A 19,879-nucleotide genomic window follows, 5' to 3' on the forward strand; every position below is an offset into this window, starting at 1 on the left:
ACAACACAGCATAATAAAAATATTTTATTTTTCCTCAGAGAATTCAGAAGACAGAGATCATAGACTTGCTTGTGAGCCTGCAAGACACAGAAGGCTGCTAGACTGAGTCAGCCTGCAGAAATGGACAAAGGCCTAGGGAAGGATGATCTTTATTTACAGCACTTTTTTTTATTCTTCCTTATTCATCAGGTCAGAATTCCCAGTTGTTCTAAATTCTGGGAAATGACGGAAATTATCATCATGGTTCAAACTTTGCCAAATTCAGTGCACTTCTTTGACAGGACACAAAATGGAAGTCTTCTTCTAGGAATAGGTGTTTTCCAACTGTGCAAGAGAGTCTGAGCTTGACTCAGAATGTGATTATTCCCCATTTGGAATAAAGTCTCTTCCACCAAGGAAACACCAGTTTAAACCAATTAAACTGGCAAGGATTCTAAGAGCAAGCCTAGGGAAAGCTGAGGGTTTGGAGCACGTTCAGCTAGCATGTATCTGTGTGTGCAGAGAAGTGACTAACACGTTTGTTCAGTTTGGCTCCCTCAGAAAAGAGCTGTCTCCCTGGAAGCATTCCTGCAAGGAGCTGGATAGTGCTGGGCTGCCTCTCCTAGACAACAGTCCATCACACAGTGAGGGCTTTAAGTGAAAGATTAGGAAATACACTCAGAGTTAAGAAAGAAGTGAAGTGTAAGGAATGCCATGATCCATGCTTTGGAAAATTCTTGTAAGCATTAGATGACAGCTAAAGCATCCATGCTCTCTTCTCTGATTGCTATAGTTGGCAGAACACATTTTGTCCCTCTTTATCCTGATTCTTCAGTTCCAGAAGTCATGGAGCAACCAGTCTTTCTCACCTGCCCCTTCCCAATCCTCTACATCTCTCAAGCACCAGCAGTGCTTTTCCCTGCCAAGCTCCTCCTGAAGCCCCTGAGGGCTGAAATCACCTTCCTAGGCTTAGGTCTATATGAGGGCTTTTGTAATCAGTAATGGCTGATGTTGCTGTGGTACAAAAATTGGTTTTATTTCAGGGTTCTAGAGGAGCAACAAGGCACCACTTCAACTAAGAGGATTTTTTTCTCCAAAGAATAATTGGGATTTATTTGTTGATAGAAATCTGAACGAACAGGCACATCTTAAATGTACTGGCTTAGAATATGTATTTTATATGCTGAAGTAGATGATACAACGTAATTTTGCAATTACATGTAGGAAAGCAAATGAAAATGCCCTTTAAAAAGAAATCTGTAGTAATACAGGTGGAATTAAATTTGCTGTTACAAACTCTACTAAATAATGGCAACCTGCTTATTGTATCAAAAAAGCTTTATTTCTATAACACTTTATATATAGTGTACTACTAAGTAATATTAGTTAAGTTGTGTTGCTTTCATCAAAGTCTGGCAGTTCCTTTACTCTTGCTGTTTGACATGAATAGAAGGAACGTGGGGTCATTTTGACTGAGGGAGCACTCAGTTTCACCCAATGCAGCCCCACAGGCACCAGGATAAATGGCATTAATAATCGTCATAGTTGACGCCTGCTCCGTGCCTGAAGGAGTGTGGATTTCGGGGGCCAATTGGAGAATCTTCATCGTAGTGGTGCTGGTAGTATCCACCATAGTATTCATTGCGAGCACGCCCCAAGTTTGTCCAGTAGGAGATGTCATCTTCAAATTTCTGCCAAAAATAAAAAGAAGCTGCATTTGCTTGCCAGCCTGAAACTTTACAATGATGAGATGAGACAGAAGCGGTGCAAGAGCCTCTGAGAAATTCGGATCCTTTGCTCATTTATCATGAAATAAATCTTTACATCTAATGTGTTTTGTAAGTTTTACCTGCCTTCTCTATGAGATTATCAGGATCCTGAGTGCAGGAATTGTCCTGCCCAGCCCCACCTGGGGCCCACCAGTACACCCTCTGCCTGCTGTAAAGTGCTGAAACTGAGAGCACCTTCAACTGAGCACCTTTAATATTTCTGTTACATTGTCAGTGGTGGACTGTAAAACCATATCAATGTTTTGCACTTAAAAATCTAAAGGTTTAGTTGTCTGTTGCCCTGTGCCTTTAGTTGTGAAGTCCCTCATGAAGTCCCTGACTGAGGTGCAACAGGCTTTTGCTTTATGTCTGTGATCTCTACTCCCACCTTGCATGACTAAAAATTAAGGTACAATGCAACCTTCTAGCTATGGAATTCCAATAAGCAGTTCAATTCTGCTCAAAACAGCAGAGGAAAAACAGTATGGAAGGATATCAAATACTTGCCAAGTGAAAGCCTTTCCATCTGAATGACTCTTTGGAAATATTTTTGGCTGAGATTTGAAAAAAAAAAGTTTTGGAAAATATACAATGGATAAGTATGACCCAAGTCCTTTACTGGAACAAACAGTTATTTCATTGTTAAAACTGTGTCTTAATACTTAGAAAAACCTACTAAGTGGATTTATTGTATCCCCAACAGGCCTCATTTCAGTTTTTGAAAGGCACACAGGAACTCAGAGGAAAATTATCTGCATGGCTTGTCCTTACTACTTTTGGTATTTTGCCCCAGTCTTAAGTTTGTGATGTATAAACCACTTTTCCTATTTTTTCTATTCCTACTGGGGAAGGGAGATAGGGCCATGCTGTTAAAAAGTGACTTTTATGCACATAAAGTCCAGGGGAATTAAAAAAAAAAGCACCCTTCATTATTTCAGCTCAAGCAAAGGATTATTTTTCTAATTGTTGCAGCTTTGAAAATGACTGCATTCATCTTCTAAGCAATCCACACAGCATGAAGGTCTAAAATGGACTCCAGCTTGCCTGTGCCAATGCAATCTCATTAAACATATTCAGGCAGCTGACAGAAGCCAAGAATTTGACATCTATAACTATTTTTACCTCTTATTACATGTTGGACTGCAACCAAATTCACTTTTTTTACCCTATTTCAGCATCTATTTGGTAGAGCTTTGTGCAGAACTTGATTCTACTTGTGTTTTTACAAATTAATTGTTTTTAAAAAAAGTATCCTTCTCTTTTGAAAGGAAGCTGGCTGAACATTATCACATGGTTTTCCTTTTAGACTTAGAGTGGAGGCATAGCTGCTGGTGTTGGTGATGGTCAGGAGCTGCCCATACTGTGGAGGCACGTGCGAGCATTAGGGACGTGATGTCAGCGCGATTGCAGTGAGGAGTGCCAATCATAACCTGCTTGGTGTGGATTTCTCAGTGTGTTTAAAAGCAAGCTGATTAGGTTGAGGCTGACAAATTAATTTCCTGAAATGCAGTTGATTGCTTTGAGTCTGGCTGCCTATTTCTCAAAACAAACTTTGTTCATATGTCCAACTGCAATTTATTAAGCTTAACTTCAATAGCAGGCAGGAACTCCACACAAAATCATAATGTAATTTATTTCTACTAATAAAATTTTGCAGAAATCTCTAACAAGTAACAGAGCTTATATTTGAGTGGTATTTGCTACTTTAAAAGACGATATCTCAGTATCTTTGAACAGAAGCAGAGCAGCTTCTCCCTGAGTACCCCCATGGCTATGCACCCTCACTCACCACTGCTCAATAAGAAGCCCTATCAACCCCTGAAAGCCTTATAGAATCACAGAAAGGCTTGGGTTGGAAGGGACAGTAAAGATCATCGAGGTCCAACACCCCTGCGACACACAGGGACACCTTCTACTACAACAGATTGCTCAAAGCCCATCCAACCTGGCCTTGAACACTTACAGGGATGGGGCAGCCACCATTTCTCTGGGCAACCTGTTCTTTGCCTCACCACAAGTAACTAAATAATTATGAATAACTAATTTCTTCCTAACATCTAATCTAAATCCCCTCTCTTTTAGTTTAAAACCATTGTCCCTTGTCCTATCACTGTCTGCTCTCCCTCTTTTTTTATAAGCTCCCTCTAAGTACTGGAAGGCTGCAGTAAGGGTTCCCCAGAGCCTTCTTTTCTCCATGCTGCTCTCCATTTCTTACACTCACCGCTTCATCGAAGCCCAGGTACAGAAACTGCTGGTACCACTGCTGGACATCAGGCTGGCTTCTGTCCCACAGCTGGCGTCTCTGGCGTCTCAGGCTGCTCAGGAACTCCTTGGCTGCCGTTTCTTTCACTGACACCTCAGGCTTTGCAGCAACAGGGGCTGAAATTAATTCCCCCCACAAAAGGCATGCCAGGAAATTTTTGGTCAGCCTGAAGTGTACTGCTTGCAGCAAGTAAGAAAATGCTTCTCACACCATGCCATCAAGTTTGTGCTTGCCAGTGCTATGACTGTAGCAGAGTGACAGTAATAAACCCAGGAATCACTGATGTAATAGGATTTCTCAGCTACCCTCATTCTCTTAGATTTTCAAAAAGCTGTTCTGAGCTCAAAGACCGCAGTTAAGTGAGCAATTTAAATAAATATACCCAAACTCACAGAGCATATACATAATGTGTTTGTGTTTGAGGAGAGAAGAGAAGACTGGCCCTTATGTGCTGCAGTTGCAGAAACTGGAATAAAGATGAGAGGTGAAGTTAAAAAGCCTGAGGAAGCTGGAGGAACACTGCTAACTCATTAGGGTGAAGGGAGGCACACATAAACCCCTAAATTTTAAATCCATTGTGTAAAAAGATAGTGCTTAAATAATGAGTGCTACTAAATGTCCTGTATGCCTGAAAATAGAAGTCCATTAGGCTTTCATAGCACATTGCATGATGGACACATGGGAATGCCCTCAACCTGCCAGACCCAGATGTGCCTGTGTGGCTTGCTCCATGCCTAAGAGGCAGGCAGTTTGCTGTGGCTGTTAGAGGAATTTATGTACCTCCAAAAGGTATGGATGTGAGGACTATGACAGGACCAGAAGAAATGGCCTCAATTTGTGCAAGGTTTATATTGGGTGTTAGGAAAAATTTGTTCACTAAAAGGGCAGTCGGGCATTGTAACAAGATGCCCAGGGAAGTGGTGGAATCACCATCCCTGGCAGTGTTCAAAAAACAGAAGAGATGTAGCACTTGGGGATACGGTTTAGTGGTGAATATGGCTGTGCTGGGTAAATGGTTGGACTCAACCTTAGAGATCTTTTCCAACCTTCACCATTCTATGATGCTATGACTGGCCACATACAGAAATGATAAAACATGGTATTGATCTGGCTGTGAAACCAGAAGCATGTGTAACAGTAGGAGAAACATCTTGGCTTCAGGGTGTTCATTGCAACTAGGGAGAAATCAGGAACATGGGTGTGGACAGATATTTTTGGGAGGAGACTGGGACAGATGGGGAAGTCAAGTGGAGATGTGAAAATCATTGAAGTAGGAGCTGGGCAGACTTGCAGCAGGAGACAAAGGACTGCAGCAAGCAGGAGACTCAAGAGATAGAAGTGACAGATGAGTTGTTGCAAGAAGAGTGAGGAACAGAGGGCGTCCTGTGATGATGAGCTGGAAACTGGTAACTCAGGATGAGCTTGAGCTGGGTGTTATTACTAGGAAGGGGGACAGCTGAGTAAATGGCCCATGAATGAGTCTTGCACAGGAGACACTGCCAGCAAGGGAAGCAGTACAGTGTGCTTGGCTTGCCCACTTTAGAAACCAACCAGAAAAGGGAAGCAAGGCTGGAATTAAAGGAGCTGCATATTTCCTCCTTCATCAGTTCCAGGCTTTGAAGTTCTTTCTGGTCTAAGCCATGTTGTCTGCATGCTCCAAAAGGGGTGGTCCCTCTCCTCAGGTACTCAAACAAACAAGTGACCTGCTGCTGGGGTGCAGGGAGGGTGTAGTTTGCTCCTGTCTGCACATAACCACTGCAGAATGGTGACACAGAGAACCCCCATACAAGGAAAACAGATATGGATGGGATACACATTTTAGGGCTGGTAAGAGGTCTTGGGTGATGCCAGAAAAAAAACATTGAGAAATTAGGCAGGCTTGCAGAAAGCGGAGTCCCTGCTGCAGGGGTATAAATTCTTTGCATCAGCCATAGAGCAGGGGGAAGGGATGTGACCAAAACTTCTGGGCTGCTTCACCTGCTGTGGTGCTGCATTTTCCCTGTTGGTGTCATTTCCACACCCTTCCCTCAACCAGTGAGCCATTCCATGCATCTGACTGCTGGGCCCTAGGCCACTATCTCTCCCATAAGAGAGCAGTCTTCCAAAAAGGAAGCACATGTGGGGCCAAGAAGACAAAAAGAACAAGTCAAGGCATCATGAGCCAGCCAGGTTTGCACATTTTTTTCTCCGTGCCTCAGCCAGCAAAATTTCCATGCATTATAATTCCTTGGAAAAGCTTGTGACTTTCCAGAATAAGTGAGATAAACGCCACGTCCACCATGCACACACTAGAAAAGGTAGGTGCTGTGCACGGCACAGAGCAAGAGGTAGGCATGCTGCCTGAGGCTGGGAACCCCAGTTTTTGGAGTGGGCTGTGGTAAGCAGAGCCTCCAGCCTTGCCCATACCAGGCCCCAAAGAGGCATGCAGGCACAAGCTCTTCCAAGCAGGAGGTTTGGTGTGGTATGTAGTGAAAGCAGCCACATGCTTTAAGCTTGCTGCTCCGTCTGCCCTGTTTGAACTGGAGGTACAGGGACACCACATCAGCAGCTTTGACTGACAGCAACCAGCTTCAAGGAAAAATAAAGAGCGTTTTGCTGCCTCTTTACTTACCTTCTCGTTTCTGAAGCATCAGTTTAAGCTTATTTCCCTTTGAAACATCTAGACAAATAAATATGAAACACATACATTTATTGAGAAGAAAATAACAACGAAAAAGATTATTTCTCGAAAACTACCAGAATTATTTTTGACACAGCTCCAGCTCAGCAGGCAAGAGACAAGTTTCTCCCAGTGCCGCCTTCTGCTCCCATTTCCACGCTTGAGCACAACATACACCACAGGGAAGTTTCTGACACTCCAGAATCCTCTCCCCAGCTCTTCCTGGCAACAGAACCCCAATACAGGCCTTTCTTATACTTTAATCAGAAGACCACAGCTGATGCCAGGACCAGCATTTGGGGCAGCACAAAACCCTGGCCACTGAGTGAGGGCCCTGCTAACTGCTCTAAAATTGTGTCTGTCAGTCTGTCCCAAAGCAAATCCTGCTGGTCCCCAAGGCATTAGCCCACGGCCCGGCAGCGCAAGAGGATACCTGCAAGTGCTCGGCTGCTCCAAAATGCTTCAGTTCACTGGCCAGCAATCACCTTTTTAAAAATGTGACCAACTTGCACAAGTTTTGGAACGTCCGAGGGTGCTAACCCACGCGGGATGCCAGGACAATGCTTTTTCCCGCATCCCCAGGCCGTGCCGGGTTAGGCTTTCCCTGTGTCCCGCATCCCGCACGCCGCGCTCACTCACCGGGAGCCGCGCAGAGCATCGGGAGGAGGAGGAAGAGGAGGAGGAGGGCGGCCCCGGGCAGGACCCCGCGGGGGCGCGGCGGCAGCATCGCGGCAGGGGCGGCGAGGCGAGGAGACCCACCTGCGCGGGAGGAGACAGAGAGGATGGGGAGGGAGACACAGGCGGAGGAGCCGGAGCGGAGGGAAGGGGCCCGACGCCACGAGGAGGGGCGGGGATGCGGCCGGGCCGAGGGGAGAGGCCGACGGGAGCGCTCCCGGCTCCGGCAGCTCCCCAGTATCGGCAGCCGTGGGATTCCGTGGGATTGCCCACGCTGCTCTTGGTGGCCACTTGCCAGCAGCGCCTTTTTTTTTTTTTGAGTTACACAGAACCAATCCAATGAGACTGGTAAAGACCTGCCAGCAGTTCATGCTGGCTTTTCTGATAGGAAAGTTAAAAAAATAATAGCTGTAGCATGTCGTTTCACATTGGTCTCTATGCAAACTCAGTATGTGGGTTCCTTTAACAGCAGATGGAAATGGAGAGGTTGTCCTGATGGGAAAACTAACCAAAATCAGCCAGAGGTGACTTAGTCAGGGCTTTTTCTCTCTCCCTTCCTCCCATTGCCCAAGCCCACAGAAAACCACAATGCATTTTAACTGATTAGCTTTAAAAAATAATTTGGATTTCTATTTCTGCATATAGACAGTTTTAGCTTATTTTAAGAATTCAGGGACCAAAAGCCAAACTCACAAAAGCCCTTGCTCAGAAGGTTCATAACTGTAATGTTGCCTTAACTTTCTCTGTCTTTTCCTCATTCGAACTTAACCTTCCCTCAGTAAATTAATCTTTCAGTTCCTTCTCTTGCAGTTGCCAGAAACACCTCAGATAAATTCCTAGTGAATTCCTTAACCATCCTGGAATACAAAGCTCTCCCTTCCCTCACAGCAGAGACCCACAACACTCAGGAGACCATTATGAGCATCTCACCTCCTGCTGAACCTGTGCCAGAGTAGAACAGGTTAGACTCAGGCTCTCTGTAAACTACTTGTGAGAAATCTGGCAAGTGCTGAGGCCTTGGCACCCTGATAGAGGGATTGGTTCCAGTTCAGTTGCAGCTGAATACACTTACACACACACTCTGCATACTGTGTATATTGTAATTGTATATAAATATGTATATTGAATATGTATGTGTGTATACATACATATACACAAATGCATGGCAAGGGAGCTGTGCACTGGTGTAGCAAGTCCCTGTGATGAGACATGGAACTCCTCAGTGCTATTCATGCACAGCTAATTGTAGGGGTGGGACCAGCCCCCATGGCTGGCTTTACCATTCGCTGTAAAAATGCAGAAGCATCACCAACATGGGCTGGTCCCTCAGCAATGGCCCAGCTCCAGCCTGAATGCTACTTCACATAACCAGTCCTGTTTGTCCCATACATCTTTCCCCTTGTGAAAAATAATTACTTGGAACTGCACCCAAAGCTTTTCCATTGCTGCCTGTTATCCCCCAGCAGCCTTGAGCTAATGCTCAGGCCTCTCTGCTCATCTGTTTTTTTTCAAGGACTCCTTACAAGGGCATGTAATGACAGGAGAAGGGAAAATTACTTCAAACTGAGACAGTAGGTTTCGATTAAATACTAGGAAGAAATTCTTTACTGTGAGGGTGATGAGGCACTAGAATAGAAGAAGTTGTGAATGTCTGGTGCCTGGAAATGTTCAAGGCCAAGTTGAATTTGGCTCTGAGCAATCTGGTCTAGGGAAGGTGTTCCTGACCATGGAAGGGGTTGCAAGAAGATCCTCTTTAATATTGCTTCTAACCCAAACCATTCTGTGATTCTATGATTCTGAGATATCAGTTGAAGTGGTAGCAGCAACAGTTTGAACAGCCATGTGGTTGCTCCAGCCAAAGTGCCTCTTGCTCTCTGCAGGAGCCACATCTTCCCATGGAAGCAGAGCAGAAGGAAGCAGCACCTTCCAGATCACTGTGATGGACGTACTCCCACAGGAAGCTGGGGTCCTGGCTCAACTCCCACATAACTATGAATCAAAATTAGATTGTCTTTTCCGCTATTGCTTCTGAGTGGTTTTGCCCTATAGCCCCATGCTTCAAGCATCAGCAGACAACACCATGTGTTGGAGCAAACACCCCTTCTGAATCAGTGCACTCTTTTATCAGCTTAATGTTGACAGCCTGTTTGCTAAAACCACTTCAGATTTTCGGATAGTTATTTGCAGAATATAGCTTGAGGGGACAGAGGTGAAAAGCACATATGCAAGGTGACATGTAAAAGCTATGATGGAGATAATTTATAAAACCAGGGCAATAATTCATGAATATTCATGGTTTACTGCTCTATTGGTAATGGCAAAAGGTGTTTTGTTCAGGTGGTTGGTTTGTAACAAGCCTTGTGTGGGAGCTGGGGCTGTGCAGAATTTCAGGTCCTTTGTGCCTCTGGGCCAAGGGAATACAAAGCACAGAACCTCCTCTAGATACCAAATATATCACAGTGACTCAAGAAACTGCTGGGATAAAATGCAGTCTGGTAAAACCCAGAGAACGGATTGACTCAGCTACAAGGTTATTGTAGAAAATCATTGCTCTAGTGATGGAAGAAGTGATTGTCAGAAGACTATAATGCTCAGGTTTAAACTGAGTGCAATGTCTTCCCAGAAGAGGTCACTTTCTGAGTTCAGGGGACAGAAGTTTTTGACATAAAGTAAAAAAGTTGTGTAAAAATATAACAACACATCTTTTCAAAGGTGAGGTGAAAGGTGACTGGTGTTTTCCCAGTAGAAATCTTTATTTCTTTTCAGGTTGTTTTTAGGACTAAGGCAGTGTTACCCTGGTATTGTAGTAAAATGCTTTTTTTTCTGCTGTGCTTGCAACTACTACATTGTTATTTGAACTATTTGCCCCCAAGCGAATATCGAAGTTTATTGACATGCCTGTGGCACCCCTTTCTGCTATTTGCCATGAAAAAGCACACTCACTGTGTGTGCAACTTGGATAGTGAAGTGTTTTTCTAGGATCTTTCCATCAGCAGTGACACTGCTCTCTTTAAAACATCCCTTTCTTTTCCATGGAGGAGTTTAAGGCTTGTCTTAGGCCTTGGTTTGCCTCCTCTGGCATGTGAGTGCTGGAAGCTCTCTGCCAGCATAGCTGGACAGCATTCCCAAGAGCACTAGGTAAGCAAGTCTGCACTAATGATGTCATTTGGTTAAATGTCTTTCATCACCACTGGTGACAGTAGTAGACTCTTGGTGTCGAAATTTTACTGAAAGATGTTAATTAATGCTGTCAGCAGGACTGTTCCCCAGACAGCTCTGGAATGAGGAGCAGTGAGCAGGGCCCCTTTCAGACATGGTGTAAACTGCATCAGGCCCATTAGGATAACAGGGACCATGAGTTGGAGGGATGTCTGTAGCAGGATAGCAGCCTGGAGCTAGCAGGTTCACATTCCCAGCATGGGGCTAGACTGAGGACTATGTTCTTGCAAGCCAGATATGAAGATTTGGGAGCAATCCAACAAAAACCACTCTGAGCTTGACCTTGAGAAACTACAGGCAGGAGCAAGGCAAGGGGATCACTGAAGACAGAGATATCCTGCTAGCTGAGTCTACTGCTGGCCAGCCTTGTCTTTAGAGCCTGCAGAACTTTGGGTATGCTTTTCCAGGTAAGCAAAGAAGACTCTACCTGGTTTGTTAAATAGCTCTGCAACCTGCTGCACGTTTGGTGACCACTCAGGCTACCCTGTCTGGTCTGTGTGCTCTCTGAGTTTACATAAAGTGGTTTTAAGCCCAGCAGCTTCTGCAGCTACCTAAAGTGGTGTGGGAATGTGTGGCTGTTTAACTGATCAGAACTAAACGGGGCACAGAGGAAATATCTGCCTTGAAGCATCCTGAATTTTTCAGTGTTTAATTTTATTATTATTATTATTGTACATTTTGCCTAAAATTTAGTACAAAGAGACTCCTGAATAGCAGAGAGGCTTCTCTGGTTTTGCATCTCATCACAGCAGCTCGAGAGAAATGTGTTTTATTCATTAAAATGTAAGAGATAGTATCAGTAATGGCCATTCAAGGATATTCAGTAATTCCAAGCACAAAAGAACACATTAAAAAGATCGATCTTGGTTTCTTTCCTTCTTCCTTTATTAGGTTTCCTGTTTTTAAGCATTTCAACACACTAGTGTTTTTAAATACAGTGTAGTTTAAATGCTTATATAGTCACAGGACTCCCAAAGCTGGATTTTCAAGAAACTCCCCCCTGCCAAATATAATGAGACATATGATAAAATAATGAGACCTGACATCAGCTTAACTTAGTAGGCCAAGGATTGCAGAAGATGACATTTCACCTTTTGCAAAGAACCACCACACAGATTTTAACAATCCAATAGAATGATCCATTTGATCAAGAACATGGCAGCATTGAACAATATTACAAGACCCAGAAAAGGATTACTTTCTGCTAAAGGGTTTTTTACAAGATCTACCAGCCATGTTGCCCTGGTCACTAGCCTTAGGATAGAGGCACTTGGCATCCCAGGTTGTTTTCTGAAGCCTGTTCCAAGAAAACTACATAAGCCTTTCTATTTTCTTCCAAACAGAAGGAAGAATATTTAAATTATGAGTAATCTCTTGCCAAAATATTTTTAGTTTCATACTATTTCTTCCACGGCTCCAGAGACGTCCTGACAGTAACAGGACCAGCCCCAAGTCCCAGGGCAAACACCTTTTCTTAATGCAAAGTTTATTTGTTATCAGCTGTGAGACTCATTGGGCTTGACACATAGTTTGGGATATATTTCTGCCATTGCATCTCAAGTGGTTGCACCATTACATTGGTCTATGTTAGTAAAAAATATTAGAGCTCATATTTTCCACAGAAAATATCTTAAAATAAAGTTTTATGTGGGTTTTTCTTTTTTTCTCCACAATTCTTGGCTGCTGTTGATATTTTTTGCAGTATCTGTCTGAGCCTGTCAGATAAGAAATTCTGTCTGTTGGTCTGTCCATCCTCCTTCCTTCACTACCTGACAATACCTTGCTGTCCTCGCTGCAGAATTAACCTCATTGCTCTGATAATAAGCACAGCGAGAAGCAGATTAGTTCAGAAATGTTATCTGATCATGGCTGCTTCCTTTCCACAGAAGGATAAAAACCTTCTGTCTCTAAGAAATCCTTCTCCTTTTTTTGCTTCCACTGCCTTCAGTATACTTTTAGGATAAACCTGGAAGTATATAGCAAGTCTATGTGTCACATTTAACAGGAAAGGAGGTGGAGAGGGACTGCAGAACATTAATAGCTATCTTTGGGTCATGGCCTGATTTCATTCAAATCATTCTTCCTTTTACTGCTGCCACCTCTAGCTCAGTGTGAAGCCCACATTTCAAAGCAGAGGAGCTGAAACATTGCCTGAAGCATGCCAGGCACTTTCAGCATAAACACAACAACCTGTTTTCCCCTGCCTGCCTTCTCAGGCAGGTAGAAATCACATGGGCTGCAATTTTCAGCAACACTGCCAGCCTGCCTGGGGCAGGCCCATGGCATGCAAAACGTCTGCCCAAACAGTTGAAATGTGGTAGAGTCACCGGCAGTGGAGGGCAGGTGACTGCTCTCTCCTTAGGTCAAACATGAGCCCTTGGGAGCTTTAAAATCAGGCAGAGCATCCCAGCTCAGAGCATGGTTCTCAGGTTATCAGAGCAGAAACGTCACTTGTCTTCCTGATGTTATCACATGTGACCTTACACCTCTCTTGATCTGCTCTGTGGCTGCTTCTGCTGGCTCCGCTTTATATCTGTGCTTCCCACTCCCACCGATGTCCTGCCCAAGCCCTGCCTGTGAACAATCCTGTGCTTCTGTTCATCTGATGTTGGATTACCTCTCTGATTTACAGGTTGGTTTGTTTCCAGGAGAATGCACTCTCTGTACTCTCTCTGTGCTGCTGCTGAGTAAGAGATGGTGACATCTTTAATCTTCCCCCGCGAAGCCCCACTGCACTCATCTGTCCCTGGGTGCCAGCGACTTCAAAGGGCGGATGGCTGCGGGGTATGGAAATTTGAGGGTAGACTTTTTGCCTGTTGTGATCATTTAGGTACTTGCCCTGCAAGTACTCATGCACACATGTATTTTTAATCATAAGAGCCCTGCAGAATCCCATTTATCTCAGAAAGATTAAATCCCATGCTACTCCTGGATATCACAAAACGCTGTCGTACAGAAACACAGGCCCCCCTGGAAAGGAGGGTATTTCATCCCCAGCTCTTTGTTCGCCTGGGCCTGTTTGGGGAGTGATGGAGGGGAAGGCTACTGGGCTCTGATTCTGAAGCCCAGCATGAGGCCTGAGCCAGCTCACAGCAGGGCTCATTAGCTCTCCCTTGCTAGTAGGACTGCACAAGTCCTGAACTCAAGCTGGCTTCTCCATCAGCCAACTAGAAGAACCTGCCTGCACTTGTTAATGTAGACAGGTCTCTAAAGTCCATGCTAGCTCTTCTAGACATCAGCTTAATTGCCCTCATGCCCTGAAACTCTTGCCATGAAGGATGGCTATGGGATAGAGGAGGTCATATACTTCATCCATCTCCAGCATGTGGTTTCCTCTCCATCAATAATGTTCCGGTGGACAAGGTGACCCCATTTTTGATCAGATCACTCAGTTTTGGACCAGACTAAATATACACTTTAATCTGAAAGTTAATCTGCTTCAGAAAGAGGAATTCTGAGGCTATAATTCTTCAAGCTGGGGTGAGAAATTCTGTCACTTCTACCAAAACCAACACAAAAGTCTTTTGCCTCCTTCTCTCCCAAGACCTGCCATTATAAACCTTTTCTTTTTTTTTTATTTTTTTTAACAAACTTTAAAGCAAAAAACACTGATGTACTTAACACCTTTTCACACCCTGCATGGCAGATCTGTAATACTCTTCCTGAGTGAAGAGTATTACCTTGCCTTTCTGCTAGGTAGTTTTACCATTTATTGGCCACAATGGAAAGATGGTTTCACCTGATAATTATTTATTACAATGGTCTTCAAGTCTAATACACCTTAACTGAACATCATTTGGAGCTGGAGAGGACTTGAGTATAGTAATTGCACAGTGAGGCTCTGGTGACACTGATCTTTTTTTCTCCTGTGTGTCCAGGTTAGTGTTTAGCCATACAGCAGGGAATAAACACACAGACAAACCTCTGAGGGCTTCTTCTACCTTACAGAAATGGCACAAACACAGGAATGACTATATGATAGATCAGAAGAGGCCACAGAATGGTATTAGATTGTTTATTTTCACTCAAGATTAGGAACATCTTCTTAAAGATGGTCAATTAAACTTTTAATTTTGATGCTGACTAATAAGCAGGGACAGCATGCAACATGCAATGTAACTTTGCTGTTGCCAATCGCACAGAATCATTTACGTTGGAAAAGACCTGCAGGACATTGAGTCCAACCTTTGACTGATCACCATCATTAGACCATGGCACTGAGTGCCACATCCTTTCGCTTCTTGAACACCTCCAGTGATGGTGAGTCCACCACATCCCTGGGCAACCCATTCCAATGCTTAACAACCCTTTCTGTGAAAAAATTATTTCTGAATTTCACCTGTTAATAATCAGTTGATAATCAGAGAGGGTAAGATCATAGTTCATAGGTAGGGAAAACCTTTAAGGTCATGGAGTCCAGTGACAAATCTTCCACTGCCAAGTCTAACACTAAACCATGTCCCTAATTTTCAAGTCTATGCATCTTTTAAAAACCTTCACGAATGGTGACTCCATCACTTCCCTGGAGAGCAGGGAATAGAAGGGAGCAGATAGGAAACTTTGTCTTTTTTTAAAAATGAGGAGAAAATGGGGAGCACAGACTAGTCAAACTCTACCCATCATGGGAGCACATTTTTCAGAAACCAAGCCTAGCTGGCTGCTGAGCAAATTTTAGGCACCTGGACAAGAAAAATCCTGTTCTGTTGATTTAAATGCAGTAGTTGTCCTGGTGGTTTAGTAAAAGCCTAGTATAACCAAATCACTGAATCTTTACAAAACCACTAAATATGCCCATGGAAAATCTTTTCCATAGTATTTATTTTACATGACATATTAATTTTATATTATGCTTAAAATGATCCATACTGAAATGTGTGGAGAGGAAGGAGAGAAGAGAAGGGGAGAGGGGAGAGGGGAGAGGGGAGAGGGGAGAGAAGAGAAGGGGAGAGGGGAGAGGGGAGAGGGGAGAGGGGAGAGGGGAGAGGGGAGAGGGGAGAGGGGAGAGGGGAGAGGGGAGAGGGGAGAGAGGAGAGGGGAGAGGGGAGAGGGGAGAGGGGAGAGGGGAGAGGGGAGAGGGGAGAGGGGAGAGGGGGACAAATACATAGTGGAGAGAGGACTTTTTATCTGATAAAAAGGAACTTATATTGTAAAGTATGTATTTTAGTAAAGAAGCCAAACCACTAAAATCTCCACTGCTGTCATCATTCCTATAGAGCTCCCATCAAACCTACAGTCTCAATATGTGAAACAATCAATCAGTCTCCCATAGACATGGAGAGATCCCACTGCCCAAGGCATAGATCAATTTCCCTGCATGTGCACAGACAACTCCAGGCAAGGCTAAAAAAAAAATAGATTAAAACAAAGGTTGAGAGAATACCTTAATTTTAGTTTCATTATGGACAAATTCCATCTCTTCTTATTTCATCAGAAGTGTCTGTGTCATATTTGTATCTGGTTTCCACTTAAAAATGATACATTTTCATTTATAAATAAGCTCTCGTTACAGAGAACTAAACTCTTCTATGTAAATAATACAAACTAGGAACGTTAATTGAAGACCTAAGCACATTCTCTGCATAGAAATACATTGGAGAATATATCTGCCTTTTCCTTTCCCAGGCTGTGTAGACAAGAACAGTTGTGGTTATGAAAATGTGTACTTTGCTTACCAGTATTTAACTTTTGTGTATGGGCGATACATGTGCAGGTAGTAGAGCAGCCTCCCTTCTGAACATTTTTAACCTAATTGCATGTGTAATAGGCTCAGAGTCTAACTTCCGAAGGAAAATATCAAATGGGTGTTAACAAAAACATGGAAAGTGTAAGACATTTTTCTTGGACAACACTGGAATAACTTCTGAAGGATTTTCTTGGACTATGTGGATCTTTCTTAATCAAGAAAAGGTTTTTTCTTCTTGCCAAAAGACACTCTTTGTCACAGGTACTCTTCTTGATCATGAAACATGACTTTATATAGGGATGTCAGAGGATCTATATTTGTTCCATCCTTAAAATCAAAGCATCTCTCTCAGATGTGAAGGGAAGGAAAAGACGGGTGGTAGCATAGAGTTTGTCCATTTACAAATCACCTATAAAATGAATGCTCCAAATTTATTGAAAATGCCAGCAGAAGCCAACTTTCCTTCAACCTAACAATTACCATTTTCCCATCAATTGCATGGCAGTGGCTTCAGGCAATGCCTGAAAAAGGGTGATGGCTGATGACAGAGCTGCAGGAAGCAGAGGGGCTGCAAGTAAGCAGCAGAGCAGGCAAAAAGTGGTAGTGTAGCAGATTAGAAAGACCAAGGGGCAAGAGTAGGGCCTGACAAATTACATTTATTCCCTGAAATTTAAGACTTGTGCCTGTGCCTCCTGCTGAGAATGAAAACTCATCCTCCTGCTGAGGATGAAATCTGTGTGGCAACAGTAAGAATATTCTCTGTAAGGACTGCCTTTACAAAGTAAAGGAACATAAATGTGCATTTTCCTATAGCAACATTGAGACCCAATCATCAGACTGGCTGACTGCCACAGGGGTGGACTCACATAAGGGATTATCCTTCCTATAGCTGAAAATCCAGGTTTGATTCACGCTCTGTTTAGTTCCAAAGCCTTCAGCATCTTTCCTCAGTAACCACACTTAGTGATCAGTATTTTCAGAGGCCATTGACACAGCCTTAAAGGCATCCCCATCTGTGTCTGTCATCAGAAGACTTCTCATCTCTGTATATCTGCATTAGCATTCACAGGGAATGAAGCCATATTAAAAAAATATGTTCAGTATGAGGCCTTTAAATAAAACCCTAATAGATGCATTACAGTGTGTCAGTGTGTTGCAACATCCAAATGAACATTCAGGAGAGAAGTCCCAGAAAACAGCAGACCCCACACAGTTTCTTACAGACAACCCTTCTGTACATCATTAAGTCTTCACTATAGTAAATCAAGCCAACACAGCATGCAAACATTTCTGTATTTCAGCCTGTGCTAAAGAAATGCTTTTTCCTATTGTTTTTTAATGACAGATGTTTCCCTTTGAATTTTCATGCACTGGCACAGATTATTCTACAGTCACCTTAAAATTCTGCATGTGTTCAGGAAAGCTGTCCCCTCTATGAGGCACTTGTTTGAGGCCAAGAATATAGCTTGGCTGAAACCAAGACCTTGTCAGGTCTTGGCAAGAGTTCAATTCAGAGAGTTTGGAAGAAGCTTGTGCCTGATTTAACCTATGCCTCCAAACAGCGTGTACAGAGCAGGCTGCCTTGCCCCATGTCCTCCTGCCCAGCCTGACAGCACAGCATTGTCCTGCAGGGATGTGGTCAATTGTCACTTCTGACCATTTTAATCAGTCCAGCTGTAGGGATGCTGTGCCTGGGCTGGGATGCGCATGCCTTTGGAGCATTGAGGCTACAATTGCACTGTCGTGCCTATGCTTTCTGCAAACCTGGCTTAAGTCCTCAGGCTATCTGGACTATGAGCTGGTAAAAACGAGGCTGAGAAGGTGGGGCAACCAAGCCTTTACAAACATATTGACTGATGATCATATTTGAGGATTAAAAGTACACTGTGGCTGCTGCCTTCATCTGGTTTTCAGTAATCACAGTGAAGCTGAACTACTCAATTATCAAGCCTGCTTTTGTTAAAAATACTCTCCCTTTATTCCCCAAACATAGCATTCTTAATTGCACCTATAAATTACTTCTTCAGTCCTCTCATGTAGCAGCATGAAAGTTTTAACATGGAATGTGACAAATCTACAGAAGTACACAAACCATCGCACATCTGTGCTATAAACTACACCTTTCATTAAAGAAGTGATTATTTTAATTGTTTTCTTTTTGATCAGCTGCAATAAAAAAATGTTTAGAAACAAACAGTAGCATTCCCAGAGACTGTGCTCATATCTGCTCCATGTCCACTCACTTCTAATATTTTCAGCAATTTCCTCTGCTGCAGGGCATGCATTCACACCTTGGTGTATACACATAGACGCATGCACAGATGGACAAAGAGCATAATTCTAGCAAGGAAAATGCCCTTCATGAGGCTATAGACCACTGAAGGTTAAACATTTCTTTATGACACCGCACAGTCATTGTCAGGGAAGGAGTAAGACGCCAGAGTAATTTTTTCTAAAAAACACTGATAGGTTTTTAACATTCCTCCCCTTCCACCAGCAGACAAATATTTTATCAGTTTACCTTTAATGTAATATGCTTCCTGTCTCCTTCCCAAATGCCTGGCCAGAAGAATTGACCTTTCCTGCCACAGAACAAATTTCCCTTTATTTCAGTATGTCTTGCCTCCTGCAAGCAGAGCAAGAAGCAACCAAGGCTGTGAGCGCAGGAGCCACGGGACTGCTGGGGATGCCGGGCGTGAAAGGCGCGTTTATGCTGCCTCTCCCAAATCCCAGCCCCTTGGCTTGGAAGTGTCTACCCAGCACTCCTTTGACTAAGTGTGGAGAATCACATTTCTGCTTGATCAGGCTGCCTGGAGAAAGATGATTGCAAGCAGATGTACCCATACTCTCATGTGAAAGGAATTTGGGCTTTTGTTGACTGTATGATGAGTGACCGGCTCCAGGGAGTATTTTAATGCTCTTTAATTCCTTGCAGGTGCTGGGAGCCAGTATGTGTCGGTGCAGGAGAGCTGAGACCCATCATCCAGGAGGGATGGCACACCTGGGGTCAGCAGGAGGGCCAGAGGCAGGAGGCATGACCAGCAGGGTCACCTTACTGCAGGAACAAGGCTGTGTTTCATAAAGACCTATTCTCCTGGTAAAGACCAGCTGTGTTTGAAATGGCTGCCACAGCAAAACCACGTTTTACCGCTCTTGTTATGGGTGATCCAGGAGGAACAAACAATATGGACATCAATAATAAATTAATTTCTTTGAACCTGTAACTTATTAGAAACAGAAAACAAATGAGGCATCTGCATTTTAAAAAGTTGTTTTTCTTAAGTAAGACATCCCAGTAATGTTGCAAATGACCCAAGAAAATCACAATCAATTTAAAGAAACTGAGAAACTTCTGATGCACTTACAGCTGTATTTTAAAGGCACCTTATGTATTTTTAGCACCAGAATGGCTAAGACAAGATACATATCCAGACATTCAGTGGACATTGGTGTATCCTTCAGATCATACCTCAGAATGTCTGGCCAAATCAGAGTGAATATGCATGGGACATATCAGCACATATATGCAGTTCATAAGGGCCCAGAGACTCCACATCTACAGGCAGCCAGCCACATGTTCACAATCATGTAGTAATACAGGGAAGCAAGGCTGTATTTACTGCTGCCACTTG

At 43.5% G+C, this 19,879-nt stretch overlaps 1 protein-coding gene across 2 annotated transcripts; it reads right to left on the reverse strand.

The window, feature by feature from the left end:
* Positions 1–1,134: 1,134 nt before the first annotated feature.
* Positions 1,135–18,964, reverse strand: ECRG4 (ECRG4 augurin precursor). 2 transcript variants are annotated; one of them, XM_071569836.1, is made up of 5 exons: positions 18,769–18,964; positions 7,310–7,429; positions 6,623–6,670; positions 3,970–4,127; positions 1,135–1,670 (listed from the first exon to the last, which is right to left on the reverse strand). In XM_071569836.1, exons 2-5 carry the CDS (start codon positions 7,395–7,397, stop codon positions 1,509–1,511), a joined length of 456 nt encoding a protein of 151 aa, XP_071425937.1. In that variant the 5' UTR covers positions 7,398–7,429; positions 18,769–18,964; the 3' UTR covers positions 1,135–1,508. The 2 variants fall into 2 exon arrangements, with proteins under 2 accessions (XP_071425937.1, XP_071425945.1); XM_071569844.1 differs by lacking the exon at positions 18,769–18,964 and having other exon boundaries at positions 7,310–7,617.
* Between the last annotated feature and the right edge of the window lie 915 nt (positions 18,965–19,879).

This window comes from Pithys albifrons, chromosome 1 (assembly GCF_047495875.1).
Source record: "Pithys albifrons albifrons isolate INPA30051 chromosome 1, PitAlb_v1, whole genome shotgun sequence".
Classification (NCBI taxonomy): domain Eukaryota; kingdom Metazoa; phylum Chordata; class Aves; order Passeriformes; family Thamnophilidae; genus Pithys; species Pithys albifrons.

Bases quoted from the DNA above. Each gene is read 5' to 3' on its own strand.
- ECRG4 (XM_071569836.1), bottom strand. From the start codon at position 7,397: ATGCTGCCGCCGCGCCCCCGCGGGGTCCTGCCCGGGGCCGCCCTCCTC. The intron at 4,128-6,622 runs GTAAGTAAAGAG...AATTAATTTCAG, and splicing joins GATGCTTCAGAAACGAGAAG to CCCCTGTTGCTGCAAAGCCT. The intron at 1,671-3,969 runs GTGAGTGTAAGA...TATTTTTGGCAG, and splicing joins ACCTGGGCTTCGATGAAGCG to AAATTTGAAGATGACATCTC.